The 13,206-nt window shown below is 41.6% G+C and overlaps 2 protein-coding genes across 2 annotated transcripts; both read right to left on the bottom strand.

Annotated features, from left to right (window-relative positions):
* Positions 1–125: 125 nt before the first annotated feature.
* On the bottom strand, positions 126–9,327 carry tktb (transketolase b). Its single transcript, XM_044209740.1, has 14 exons — positions 9,069–9,327; positions 6,783–6,900; positions 6,560–6,673; positions 6,323–6,420; positions 3,944–4,135; positions 3,454–3,581; positions 3,145–3,341; positions 2,743–2,907; positions 2,290–2,446; positions 2,074–2,204; positions 1,891–1,974; positions 1,675–1,771; positions 1,386–1,505; positions 126–1,047 (listed from the first exon to the last, which is right to left on the bottom strand). Exons 1-14 carry the CDS (start codon positions 9,173–9,175, stop codon positions 875–877), a joined length of 1,881 nt encoding a protein of 626 aa, XP_044065675.1. The 5' UTR covers positions 9,176–9,327; the 3' UTR covers positions 126–874.
* A 785-nt stretch (positions 9,328–10,112) lies between these two features.
* Positions 10,113–13,206, bottom strand: lrrc23 (leucine rich repeat containing 23). The gene is made up of 8 exons (XM_044209770.1): positions 12,669–13,206; positions 12,015–12,124; positions 11,756–11,876; positions 11,508–11,649; positions 11,041–11,171; positions 10,804–10,940; positions 10,462–10,666; positions 10,113–10,372 (listed from the first exon to the last, which is right to left on the bottom strand). Exons 1-8 carry the CDS (start codon positions 12,750–12,752, stop codon positions 10,340–10,342), a joined length of 963 nt encoding a protein of 320 aa, XP_044065705.1. The 5' UTR covers positions 12,753–13,206; the 3' UTR covers positions 10,113–10,339.

Genomic DNA, 13,206 nt, shown 5'->3' with positions numbered 1-13,206 from the left:
TTACAAAAATGTTTTGCCATTCATCCAATAGTTAAGATATATGTCATGCTGGAACCAAAGTGGTGGACGACTGATGTGTGTGTGTGGGGGGGGAGACAACACACACACAAACAAAGACAATGGCATTCGGTTAATCATTTTTATTCAGCACATTACAGCTATGACAGGATTACACCGGTGACCTGGAAGCCAGTAACATTGTGTGATGCCCGTGTGGCCAGGAATCAGAGGAATGCTCAAACAGTTCATAAAAAAAAAAAAAAAAAAAAAAAAGGTTTAACTTTTCACACTGGGAAACCGTTCTCTACCACAGCTAAGCCTAAAAAGCTGTGACTGAACACAACTACAGAAGTGATCTAGTACACTGGATTTATGACAAACAGTAACAGTGCTTCTTAGAAAAAGAATGCCACCCAAGTGGGAAAACATGAGGCATGGTAGTCAGGAATGCAATAGTCATGTGAGAGAAATGATGGTTGGAATGCAGTTCAATGGATCAGAACCTGGACGGGCTGCTGGAATGACAGGTTTGAAATTTAAATCTAAAGTCAATATACTGCATTTACAGATTAAGTGATGCTTTTCTGAGCCACTTGCAAGACACCCTTTTTGAAAACATGATCAAGGATGCATAAAAGGAATGTTGCAGAGTAGAACCCATAGGGAACAGAGGGTACTAGAAAGTGCACACGGGACTATTAACAACACTTCACTCCTATTCCCATCTCTCTATCTGTGATAAGCTCTTGAGTCAAAGCCACAAGATGGCAATTGAGCACAGAGAACTTCACATAATCACACCAGGTAGCTGCAAGTTGGGCACAAAGTTGGCTGTGATGCAACAGAGCAGCAAGCAAGAGATCAGGCGCAGTCCTTAGTTTGCAAAGGTCTGACGCACGGCCTTGGCAATGTGCTTGGCGCTGATGCCGAAGATGTCTAGCAGCTCTTGGGGCTTTCCGCTGCGAGGTACACCGCTAACTGCCAGCCGGGTCACAATAATGCCGGGCTCCTTGCCCACTGCTGACAGCACTGCTTCACCAAGACCACCTGAGAGAGGAGACAAACCAGAGAGGCCAACAATGAATCAATACAGAACGCTGGTGATAAAGGCAAATTCTTTTATTAGCACATTCACACAGCAGTAACCAATTAGTTCAAGATGACAAGATGATGCTCTATTATTAAACCCTGGTAGATCAAGAAAAATCTCTGCACAAAAAACACCACTATTAAGAAATCTCACTACTGGAGGCCAACCAATAGCACTCAAGCGTTTGACATTGTGGCCCCTGGTGCATTCTCTCACGAGAGAGCCAAGTCTCAAACCTTGTAGGCACATGACTGGAGAACCCTCCAATAGGACACTCAAGCACAAAACTACCCACCCTCCTTGTAGTGGTCCTCCACAGTGATGATCTGTCCACCTGTGGCTCTGGCACTGGCCAGAATGGTAGAGGCATCCAGGGGCTTGATAGTGAACGGGTCAATCACACGGATGTTCTTCCCTAAAAAGGAATTCATTAGGAAATCATTACTTTCAGCAAGTTTATTAGGCCATACTAGCTAACTGAGCAGCTGATGACTCCATCCCTGGAATTACCAAACATGAGAGTTGTGGATGGTGGTTAGGCCTCAATTACTACATCTATCCACTAGAGGGCAATGTGAGTTTACCTTCACTGGCCAACATATCAGCAGCAGCGAGGGCCTCGTGCAGAGTGATACCAGCGCCAATCACAGTCACCTGATCGCTGTCAGACTGGCGCACCACCTGGTAAAGTACAGACATTTTTCTATATTTTTCTGGTCCCATTCCCATCTCTTTTTGTTGCTAATGGCTACTTCATGCACGAGGTTTAATGTGTGTAAAATTATGGTATTAATCATTACCTTGGCTACACCCACTTCAAACTTCTCATCTGGAGAGTAGAGGACTGCAGTATCTGGTCTACTGGTACGGATGAAACAGATACCCTGAGAATATAGAGTGATTAGTTAAAACATAGTAATGATACTTGCCCGTTATTGGGAAGACAACTCTGGACAAAACATACCACAAGGTGGCCTACCAACCTTTGTGTTGGCTGATAACTCAACAGCTCTCTCTGTGGACACTGCATCACTGGGGTAAAACACAGTGCATGTTGGGATAGCACGGAACATGGCCAAGTCCTCTAGGGCCATCTGGGAAGGACCATCCTCACCTGAAGGCAGAGTAAGATCAGTCATGGACAGGGCACACTCACTCTGCCCTATAGAAAACTAGTGACGCTTCAGCAGAAAGCTTACCGATGGAGACTCCGCAGTGGGACCCTACCAGGTTGACATTTGACTGGGAGATGGCTCCCATGCGGATCTGGTCATAGGCTCTGGAGAAGAAGGCAGCAAACGTGCTGGCAAATGAAACTGTGCGGTCACGGGTGGCACAGCCAATGGCCACTCCTACCTGCAGCAGCAAGCAAAGACATCAGTAATATGGGTGAGTCTTAATGACAGCGGATGCGATTAAGCAAAGTGTGGAGGCGCATGTAAATTGGTCACAAGTGACAAGCAGCAGTGAGAGGCTGGGATTATCATGATAGAAAAAGAATAGTAACAGACTAGACCAATGTGGAGCAGATTATGGTAGTGAAGAGTGTGCCAAGTTTACCCCTCTTTCATAATTTGGAGTTAATCATGTCTGACTTCTGTAACTTAGCAACTGCAGTATTTAAATCACCTGTGAAGACAAATATTGTGTACCATGTTCTGTTCAGCAATGAAGCACTCAATGTAGCGTTCAGGGAAGGCCTTCTTAAAGGTCTCGGAGAAGGTGGAGTTTTTGGTGTCTCCATCAAGGGCCACCACTCTCTGGCTTGCCTGGCCCAGCTTGGCCAGTGCCACACCATATGCACGCCTTGTTGCCATCTGACGGGGCAGAAGGAACAGGTGTAAGCAAACACAGATTAACAAAAAGGTAATTAATACAACAAACAACATTCTACATGTATGTTAAGAAGTTATCTTGGTGCTGATATCAGTATCGAGGCAGGGTATCCACCCACTAAGCCAACAAGAGACTTTTAATGCTAAAACATCAGTGAACTTTAACCGACTATTCATTAACTGGGGCTTTGTACCCATTATTACACATGCTTTAAGTACCTTTTCTCCCTTTTTGTATGCTGGGGGTGAAGGAAGGGAGATAACGCTAAGGTCTGCAGGTGCTGTGTCGTCTTTGGGAAGTTCAGGGCACAGGGTCTTGTTGGGGACCTGGATCTGAGCCTGTAGGTCATTCAGGAGGTCATCCACCCTGTCCTTGGGGATGGGCTTTCCATGCCAGTTATCAAGATCCTCAATATCTACAGCCAAGGAATGAAAAGATCTCATAAGTCAAATTTGAAGAATAAAAAAAAAAAAAAAAAAAAAACAGTTAAGTAAATAAAATATTCACCATATAAAACCCACACTTACTTTTGAGTCCTTTGCCCTTGAATGTCTTGGCTACAATGCAAGTGGGTTTGTCCTTCACCTGCTGAGCCTGCCAGAAAGCTTTGCACAGCTCCTCCACATCATGTCCATCCACAACATACGTGTTCCACCTACACAAACATAGATCAATTTTAAAAACATCACACCCACCCCCCAAAAAATAAATAAAATAAATAAAAACCAAAAACACAAGGGTGTATTAAATTTCTGAACAAACATGTTAAGTAATCAAACTTATTAACAGTGTTAAAAAAAGTAGCAGAGATGGAACAGAAAGGTCAGGAAGCCAAAGGAGGAAAGAAAATCCATCAAGCATGTGAAAAACCGATGTGTGAGAGGTGGCCAAATGAAATTTCAACCCAAGAAGTTTCACAGTAATATATAAATAAATAAATAAAAAACATTACATAAAAATGCTTCCTAGGAAATTAAATAAAAGTGGAGGAATGGAAAGTTGAAGTTTGGTACTGACCCAAAGGCTTCACAGCGCTTGCGGTAGGTTTCCATGTCGTGCTTCAGGGGTGCAGCCTCACTCTGACCAAGTCGATTGACATCCATGATGGCCACCAAGTTGTCCAGCTTGTAGTAGGAGGCAAAGGCCATGGCCTCCCACACTGAGCCCTCTGAACACTCACCATCACCCATCATGCAGTATACACGATAACTACAACACAATGTAGAAAGAGGAAACATAATGAATGAAAGTCTGTTGAGTTGAGACTGGAGGTGGACTACTCAAGGGAAAGTGAAAGAATAAACCACTGGTCTTGAGTGAAGAACATTACATTTAAACTATCCAATACAAGTCATTCCCATCACTGATTCTTGCAACGTATTGGCTGCTTATACCACCAGAAACAAAAAGAAAGCGGCTATTTTTACCTTTCCACTTAATTACAGTCGAAAGTTAATAGTTGCATCCTGTTGCCTTCCAAAATCCATACAGAGCGCCAACTGTATTGTTGATTCAAGTACAGTTGTATGCAAAAGTTTAGGAACCCCTGACAATTTCCATGATTTTCATTTATAAATATTTGGGTGTTTGGATCAGCAATTTCATTTTGATCTATCAAATAACTGAAGGACACTAATATTTCAGTAGTGAAATGAGATTTATTGGATTAACAGAAAATGTGCAATATGCATCAAAACGAAATTAGACAGGTGCATAAATTTGGGCACCCTTGTCATTTTGTTGATTTGAATACCTGTAACTACTTAGCACTGATTAATTGGAACACACAGTTGGTTTGGTGAGCTCATTAAGCCTTGAACTTCATAGACAGGTGCATCCAATCATGAGAAAAGGTATTTAAGGTGGCCAATTGAAAGTTGTTGTTCTCTTTGACTCTCCTCTGAAGAGTGGCAACATGGGGGCCTCAAAACAACTCTCAAATGACCTGAGAGAAAAAAAAAAAAGAAAAAAAAAAGATTGTTCTACATTATGGTTTAGGGGGAGGCTACAAAAAGTTATCGCAGAAATATAACCTGTCAGTGTCCACTGTGAGGAACATAGTGAGGAAATGGAGGACCACAGGCACAGTTCTTGTTAAGGCCTGAAGTGGCAGGCCACATAAAATATTGGAGAGGCAAAGGTGAAGGATGGTGAGAACGGTCAAAAACAGCCCACAGACCACCTCCAAAGACCTACAACATCAACTTGCTGCAGATGGTGTCACTGTGCATCGTTCAACAATTCAGCACACTTTGCACAAGGAGAAGCTGTATGGGAGAGTGATGCGAAAGAAGCCTTTTCTGCACACACGCCACAAACGGAGTTGCTTGAGGTATGCAAACACACATTTGGACAAGCCAGCTTCATTTTGGAATAAGGTGCTGTGGACTGATGAAACAAAGATTGAGTTATTTGGTCATAACAAGGGGCGTTATGCATGGCGGCAAAAGAACACAACGTTCCAAGAAAAACACTTGCTACCCACAGTAAAATTTGGTGGAGGTTCCATCATGCTGTGGGGTTGTGTGGCCAGTGCCGGTACTGGGAATCTGGTTAAAGTTGAGGGTCGCATGGATTCCACTCAATATCAGCAGATTCTTGAGAATAATGTTGAGGAATCAGTCACAAAGTTGAAGTTACGCCGGGGCTGGATATTTCAACAAGACAACGACCCAAAACACTGCTCAAAATCTACTCTGGCCTTTATGCAGAGGAACAAGTACAATGTTCTGGAATGGCCATCCCAGTCCCCAGACCTGAATATCATTGAACATCTGTGGGGTGATTTGAAGCGGGCTGTCCATGCTCGGCAACCATCAAACCTAACTGAACTGGAGATGTTTTGTAAGGAGGAATGGTCCAAAATACATTCATCCAGAATCCAGACACTCATTACAGGCTATAGGAAGCGTCTAGAGGCTGTTATTTCTGCTAAAGGAGGCTCTACTAAACATTGATGTGATTTTTCTGTTGGGGTGCCCAAATTTATGCACCTGTCTAATTTCGTTTTGATGCATATTGCACATTTTCTGTTAATCCAATAAATCTCATTTCACTACTGAAATATTAGTGTCCTTCAGTTATTTGATAGATCAAAATGAAATTGCTGATCCAAACACCCAAATATTTATAAATGAAAATCATGGAAATTGTCAGGGGTTCCTAAACTTTTGCATACAACTGTAAATTGCCTCTATGAAATAAATAGGAACTATGTATTTAACTGAATCCCTTACATTGTGGACAAAACTGTAATCCTGGCTTCACTGCAGGCTCTTGTATGTATGCTCTTCAGACTAATGCTCCAGATCACCATATACCAGTTCTAATAAGCAGGATTAAAGCAAGTCTTTGAACCTCTTAATGAATCCATATAGTTTTTGTATACATACTCACCTTGATTTGTCAAAGTGTTTGCCAGTGTAGGCCATCCCACATGCAGCTCCGAGACCCTGTCCCAGAGATCCTGTAGCCACATCAACAAACTCCAGTTTCTGGTGAATAGGAAAGAGGGGAAAAGAAGGGGGGGAGAGAAATAGTTATACTAGATAAAACATGACTTGTACATGGTATTCTTTCTGTTCTCCAAGGACAGATCGACACCAGAGAAGCAACTCAGCATTCTTGACTTACAGGTGTGGGGTGGCCCTCCAGGTCACACTCAATCTTGCGCAGATTCAGCAGATCAGACTCCTTAACGAAACCCGCTTCTGCCCAGGCAGCATACAGGACAGGTGCAGCATGACCCTAGTGACGGGGGGGGGAGACAGGAGACAACAATGGTGTTACCACATCTCGGGTGTGCTGACCACCTAAAGAACATCAATCTATCTCAAACAAAGAAATGTATGCCAACCTTTGAGAGCACAAAGCGATCGTTACACTGGTTACGAGGGTCATCTGCTTTATAGCGCATGGTGTGGAAGAAGAGCACAGACATGAGCTCTGCTGCACTGCAGCATGATGTGGGGTGACTGAGGAGAGAAAAATAGAGACAGCCTGTTGATAACCGTTCACGGTAAAAATGCCATTATTTGGAAAAAAAAAAAAAAAAAAGATAAAGTCCACACACCATGCACATACATGCATGTGTTGCTACATTCAGGAATTCTTACCTTTAGTTTAAGTTTGACAAGAACAACCACTTGTGTAACACAATCAGTCAGTCATTCTAAAAAGGATAATCTCGGCAAGCAATGATCCTTTTAAAAAGAGAAACTAGGAATACCACTTGTCAATAGATTGTTAATCTGTAACATTATCACATCTGTTATGTTGCCACACTCCAGAGCCTTTATAATAAAAATGATAAGCAAACTTGTGAAACTGTTAGTTGCTGCATAGTGGTCCAAGTATTGTAATAGACATGTTTAGAAATCCCACATTACTCAACAGCATCTCAGCTTCCCTATGTGGGTTAAGATCCAAATGGCATCATTTTAACCATGCTGGAAACAGACTTATCTTATTCAAACACACATCATGGTCACATTTTATAATAAATAAACCCAGTGCTGTGTTTACCCCTTGTCCTTCTGTTGAGCGATAACCTGCTGAGAAATAAACTGAAGTAAATTCATAAGCCATAATAAAAGCAATCAGCTCCTCAAGTGTCATGTTCCATTTCAGATAAATAATGAACATGTGTTGAAAGCAGGGTGTCAAAACTCAGACCTCCTTTGTTAAGGGAGACAGCAGTATCAGAACATGAGATGCCTGATAGTCAGGACATGCTGAATAGAATTAATCCATTTCCTGTCAGTTGACAACTGAAAAAAAAAAAAAAAAAAAAAAACAACACACGTCTACCAACAAACACTTCCTTTTATGAAGTTGGACTTGCCTCAAGGTCAAAATGACAATGCCAGATTTCTTGAGGATGCAATGCCAATATAGTGAAAGTGGGTTGGTGACTATGGGGACAATCTAAATGTGATGTAGCTGGCCAAGTGATTGATAGATGCTACATATAATATATAAAATTTAAAAAAGGGGAGGTGTGGTCCTTGAATGCATATTTAAAAATCCTGCTAATTTTTCACCACTGTTCTGATTCTGGATGCTATGAAACATGCATAAAAACAACATTACACAAAAATGTTACAGGAATCTATTTTCTGTGACAAGCTAAATGGCTGGCGGGCTGGCGGGCTGGCTGGCTGGCGGGCTGGCTGGCGGGCTGGCGGGGGAGATGTTTTAATTCAAAACTGTCCTCCCTATACAAACTACTATCACAGATAGGCATGATGGTTCATGTGACAGCCAGCTAATTAATGCAAATTGAGAGGCATCCAAAACGCCTTATTTCATTTACATGCATTTCTGATACTAAGTACATTGTGGTTTTAGTTTTGGATGTGTACACAGATGTATAGACCTAATCGTAATCCTGACAATAGTAGAAAGGCAAAGTGCAGCCATAATCTCTAGATCACAGAAGATATAAAGTTACACCCCACGCAACAAGGAAACGTTGGAAACTATTCTCGCTTACCACATGTGCCCTTTTGACTAGCCATTTTTGAGGTTATCATACTTGACACAGATTTCCTGAAAGCAATTCAATTTATGTGCATTTGTGTCTCTGTCTGGCATTTCAGGACGCAGCTGCAACTTTAAATTTACAACATCAAACTGACCATGAGATATATCCTTTCGCATGGTCATGTGATTTCTTGTTAGCTAGCTAGTGAAAGCAAGTCGGAGCTAATCAATGACAAGCTACTTGACTAGTAAGTAAGTTATTCGAAAGCCTGAATTCTCAGCTAGCTTGCACCGACCGTAGACAACCCAACTATCTATACTAACGCTGCCATTGGTGTTTATTGGTGTAGTATTTCAGCGTCCATAAAAGTCCACAAATTGCTATCTTATGCTAGTTTTAGCGTAGACTGTAGACTCAAGACAAACGTAACTCCCAAAGTAACTTTAAACGTTTATGAAACCGTTTGCATAATTACTTGCTAGCCGTCTGATGTGGCTACGTTTTCTACCGCGTGAAGATAATCTGCAACACGTGCAACTGGGCCCCGCAGGTAAAACGTGCGTCTGCTACAGTGACGTTTCAACATGTACATATTTTCTTCATATGTAGCCGTGTGATATTAAATAATTCCAGCTAACACAACTTTAAATAACTTACCCCGAGTTTGAGGCGCATGTTGCCTTGATGGAGTGGATCCTGAGCTTGTTAGCACAGTCTTTCAGCCCCTGCAGAGTTTTTTCATCGGGTTTGTGGTAGCTAGTCATGGTTTCTGGATTATTTATTGACAACCGCGTCCGCTTGAAAAGTTAATTTTGGTTATTTCGGCCACACAGCTGCTTCCCAGTGTCGTAAATTCAATGCTACGCCGCTGCTAGCTGCCCGGTAAAAGTACAACCGAGGAGGAGGAGGACAAACGTCAGAGAAGGGGGATTTATGTGTCTTCTACAGCCACTCCCACCTAATCCAACCATTGGAGGAACAGTTTTACTGTAAATTGCGCAGGAGATGCTGCTTTCACGGGTGCTGTTCAGCTCATGAAAGATAAAAGATCTGAGGCAGAGTATAGAAAGAAATGTAAGTTATTTGTCTGAGGTCAGTGCGTTGTTATCATTTCCTTTTTTTTCATTAACAAATCGCCAATGTATGGACATAGGCCCTAAAACACGAGTATCTTTACAGGTAGCCACAATGTGGAGAAATGTAGGTAGTTATACGGCTTTGTTGTAAAATGATAAGGCAATACAACGACAGAAATTGCACCCACGACTTATGAATAATAATAATAATAAAATATACAGTATTTTCAGTGAGGTGGAAAGCTGACTTCCTGGTTGTGGCAACTGTGTGATGGTGAGATGTGGAGATACTACTGACAACTTCAGATTACTAGTAATAATCAGAAACGATTGCATTATTTGATACAATATGTGGACAGTACAACCCAGTATGCATACGTTGATTTTTTTCCACACATATCCAGCTCATGTCACTGTCCCTTTAAAGCTGCAGCTGGATGGCTGCCAACAGGGAAATGGTGGCAGATTTTGCCCTCTCATCCTTACTCAGGGAAACACAGGACAGTTTGGCCAGCAACAAAAGGTTAAAATACTCCCTCATTTCTTATTCCTGAGTCACTGACACATTGCTTTGTAAATCTAGCTGATAATCTGCATTTGTACATGTTATTGGATGCATCACAAATAACATTTTCAAAATTTTATTGTTGAAAAAATAGATTTGCTGTAATAGTGTAAGAACATGACAAGCAACCCAAATTTACGGATGATACAAAGTGCATCATACAAGATACTCTATCAAGATATACAATTTGTTTCATACAACACAGTCACAATCACCCACCTATACACACCAAACCTGTGTTTTCAAAGAAGTCAAACACTTCCTCATTTTGGCCATCATTGCAAATCTTATGGCTTTGATATTTCCTCTTCTTTAAGTTCCTGAAATGACATACATGTCATTAGAACAACCAGCAAAGGAGCAGTTTTTGTCTGACCATGCCACAAAGTTAGAAGTTTCTTAGCTTTACCTTGATTCTCTCCAGGGCCTCAGTCATCTCCTCAGGGGAGACAGGATCTTTGTCAAGTCGCTCCAGCTGTGGCAGGAGAATCAGTACACTCAGCCGGTAGTCTGTCATTTCCACCAGAGGATTCTCAGAAAGGACCAAAGCTCGCAGAGTTTTTGACACAAGCCTGAGGCATTGCAGGGCATTCTCATCTAAGACTGCATTGCCTCTAAGGGAGAGAGACACAGACAGAAGTATATGGGATATATAATCTGGGGTGTAAAATTTTATTTGGTATTTTACTGAATTGATGATGGAAACCAACATTACGACTCTGATCTGTCCTGTTGTAATTCAAGTGTGTACCTGACATTGAGGTATTGGAGACACTTCATGTTGGGGCTGAGGCCATCCAGAGTATCTAGCTGGTTGTCTCGAAGGTGAAGGGTGGTGAGGCGCTCTAACCTCTCTAAACCCTCCAGGTGTTTGATAACGTTTTGGGCCTGAACGGAGAGCAAGAATAATTACAGGCAATCTGTTCTATGGGTCATTACCTCATCAAGTGTGTTAGTGATATTAACCAAAGCAGGGTACTTTTATTACCAGATATAATTGCCGCAGATTCGGAAGGTTGATGCCATCAGTGGTATCCAAGTGGTTTCCCCTGAGTTCTAGAGTCACCAGGTTGGCAAAACAGCCACTCTGAAGACCACTGACTCTCTGAATACCGTTACCTGCCAGAGAGGTTCCAAAATGTCATGTCAAGGCCTTTCCAAAAATATATATTAGGCACCAGATATTTGATTAAAATATAGCTGATGGATAACAGTTTGTTATACATAAGACTGAATGATAACACATGGGATAGTTAACCCCCTTCTAATCAAATAAACCACCCCTATGTCTTGTTATCACTTCCCTAACTTAAAAAAAAATAGTGATAGTTAACTATTCCTTATTTGACTGACCTCACTTTAGGAAACTCTGGACTGGGTTAATACATCATCATATGTCATTCACATGGTATCATAGACACGCCACTTATCCTGACATAAAACCAACAGACCAACCTGTAAGATTGAGACTCTCCAAGGCAGGCCCGACCAGGCCATCCAGGTCTGTTAGCTGGTTCACTGCCATACTCAGCCACTGCAGGTACGTCAACTGAGCAAAAGGTTGCCCTTTGAAGCATGCCACAGCATTACTGTCAACCTACAGAAGAACAGTTGCATTCAAGATTTACCATCAGTTAGAGTGAATGATGCTGACGGCCCCAGAGATGTGCTTTTCTAAACGAATAAAGAAGAGAGATCCTTGCCTTCAGCCAGAGCAGCTGGGTCAGAGATGCCAGAGGAGAAAGATCAGTAAGGTGGTTGTTGGATACATCCAGAAAACGAATGTGAATATAACGGCTGATTGCACCTATGTCATTCAGTCCTCTGAGGAGTACAGTGATGACAAAGGGAAAATTAGTATAAAATCAAAGAGAAGCCACAAATAAAGGAGAATAACCTGAACTTAAAAGTTACAGGGCAAAGGCAGCCAGTTTTACTTTGCATGTATTTTTGCCTACTTACTTGTCTTTTAGGTCCAGTTTGACAAATGCGTGTGCAAGTCCATTTCCTGTTTGGCACAGTAATGAGAGCCCCTGGTTTATGGTTTCTTGGGTCAAATGGCAAGCCTGTACCTGTAAGAGGGAAGATATCAAAGGACTATATTTGTCCAAATTGTTGGTGGTACTAACTCACAGGGGATTCAATGTACTACAAGACCCACCAAAATAATCTCTTTACTCGTGGTTAAACGTTAATATATGGCTACACACGCTATAGTTTTATAAGGAGGTAATACAGTCCCCTTCTAGAGACCCCGTCCTTTAACTTAATGTTTTGGGTTAAATGGTGCATACTCCCAAACAAATATGTAATGCATTTCACATTTTACACGTGGTTAACCAAGACTTGTTTGGGTAGGTAAAGGGATGAGACCTGGAATTTTTAAGGGAATAGTAGAGTGACTTTGTTTATTCTACCTGTTTAAACCAACCTACTGTGACACTGTTGTTGTAAAAATTATTGTGATTTAATATAACGTTAAACTGCACGAAACTGACTAGTCCAACTTCCAGGTAACGACTATATGCAAAAATTAGGCAAATATTGTTATGCTAACGGCGTGATTCGTTGTCTAATGTTATATTTCTTCAGAAGTTATCACTCTGGTAACTATACCTTCTTGTCCTCTCCAAATCCTCGGTGCGTTTCTTCCTCTCCCTCTACGTCCGACAAGACTACATCTTCGTCCATCTCAGACATTCTGGGTCAATTTGGCTTGTTTTCACAAAAACTAGCGGTTCACTACAACGGACTAGTTGCTATCTGACAAGCAGATAATAATGGTTTGTTAATAATGAACTGACTGAACTGACTGGGTTAGCTGAGCTAGTTAGTACTTTATGTGATTGGCCTGCCGAGTTACAGTAAGTTAGCTAGCTAACCCGTTAAACTGAGTTCACCTTTGTAACTTTACATTATAACCGTTATAAAGTAACCGAAATGTAACAATCAACGTTAACTTACTAAGTAAACTTAAGAAATAGAGGTTAGCTAGTGTTAACTCGTTGATAAAACTAACTTCAGTTTATTTCTGATGATCCCATCGAGCAAACCGAGAACCGTATTTGGTGATGTTGCCATGGAAACTAAACAGCCGCAACATGAGCACAGGTGTGTAGAGGACTCATTTGAGGGGGCAAACAAACTTCTGCAG

The sequence above is a fragment of the Siniperca chuatsi genome, linkage group LG10, assembly GCF_020085105.1.
Source record: "Siniperca chuatsi isolate FFG_IHB_CAS linkage group LG10, ASM2008510v1, whole genome shotgun sequence".
NCBI lineage: Eukaryota > Metazoa > Chordata > Actinopteri > Centrarchiformes > Sinipercidae > Siniperca > Siniperca chuatsi.
This window is presented reverse-complemented; position numbering and strand designations above follow the sequence as displayed.

Coding starts and splice junctions, on each gene's coding strand:
- tktb (XM_044209740.1), bottom strand. CDS start 9,175: ATGACTAGCTACCACAAACCCGATGAAAAAACTCTGCAGGGGCTGAAA. Junction 4,136..6,322: donor AAACACTTTGACAAATCAAG/GTGAGTATGTAT, acceptor ATTGTGTTGTAG/TTATCGTGTATACTGCATGA. Junction 2,447..2,742: donor TCATTGCTGAACAGAACATG/GTACACAATATT, acceptor TTGCTGCTGCAG/GTAGGAGTGGCCATTGGCTG.
- lrrc23 (XM_044209770.1), bottom strand. CDS start 12,752: ATGTCTGAGATGGACGAAGATGTAGTCTTGTCGGACGTAGAGGGAGAG. Junction 12,125..12,668: donor GATTTGGAGAGGACAAGAAG/GTATAGTTACCA, acceptor TCCCTCTTACAG/GTACAGGCTTGCCATTTGAC. Junction 10,373..10,461: donor AGGCCCTGGAGAGAATCAAG/GTAAAGCTAAGA, acceptor ATGTCATTTCAG/GAACTTAAAGAAGAGGAAAT.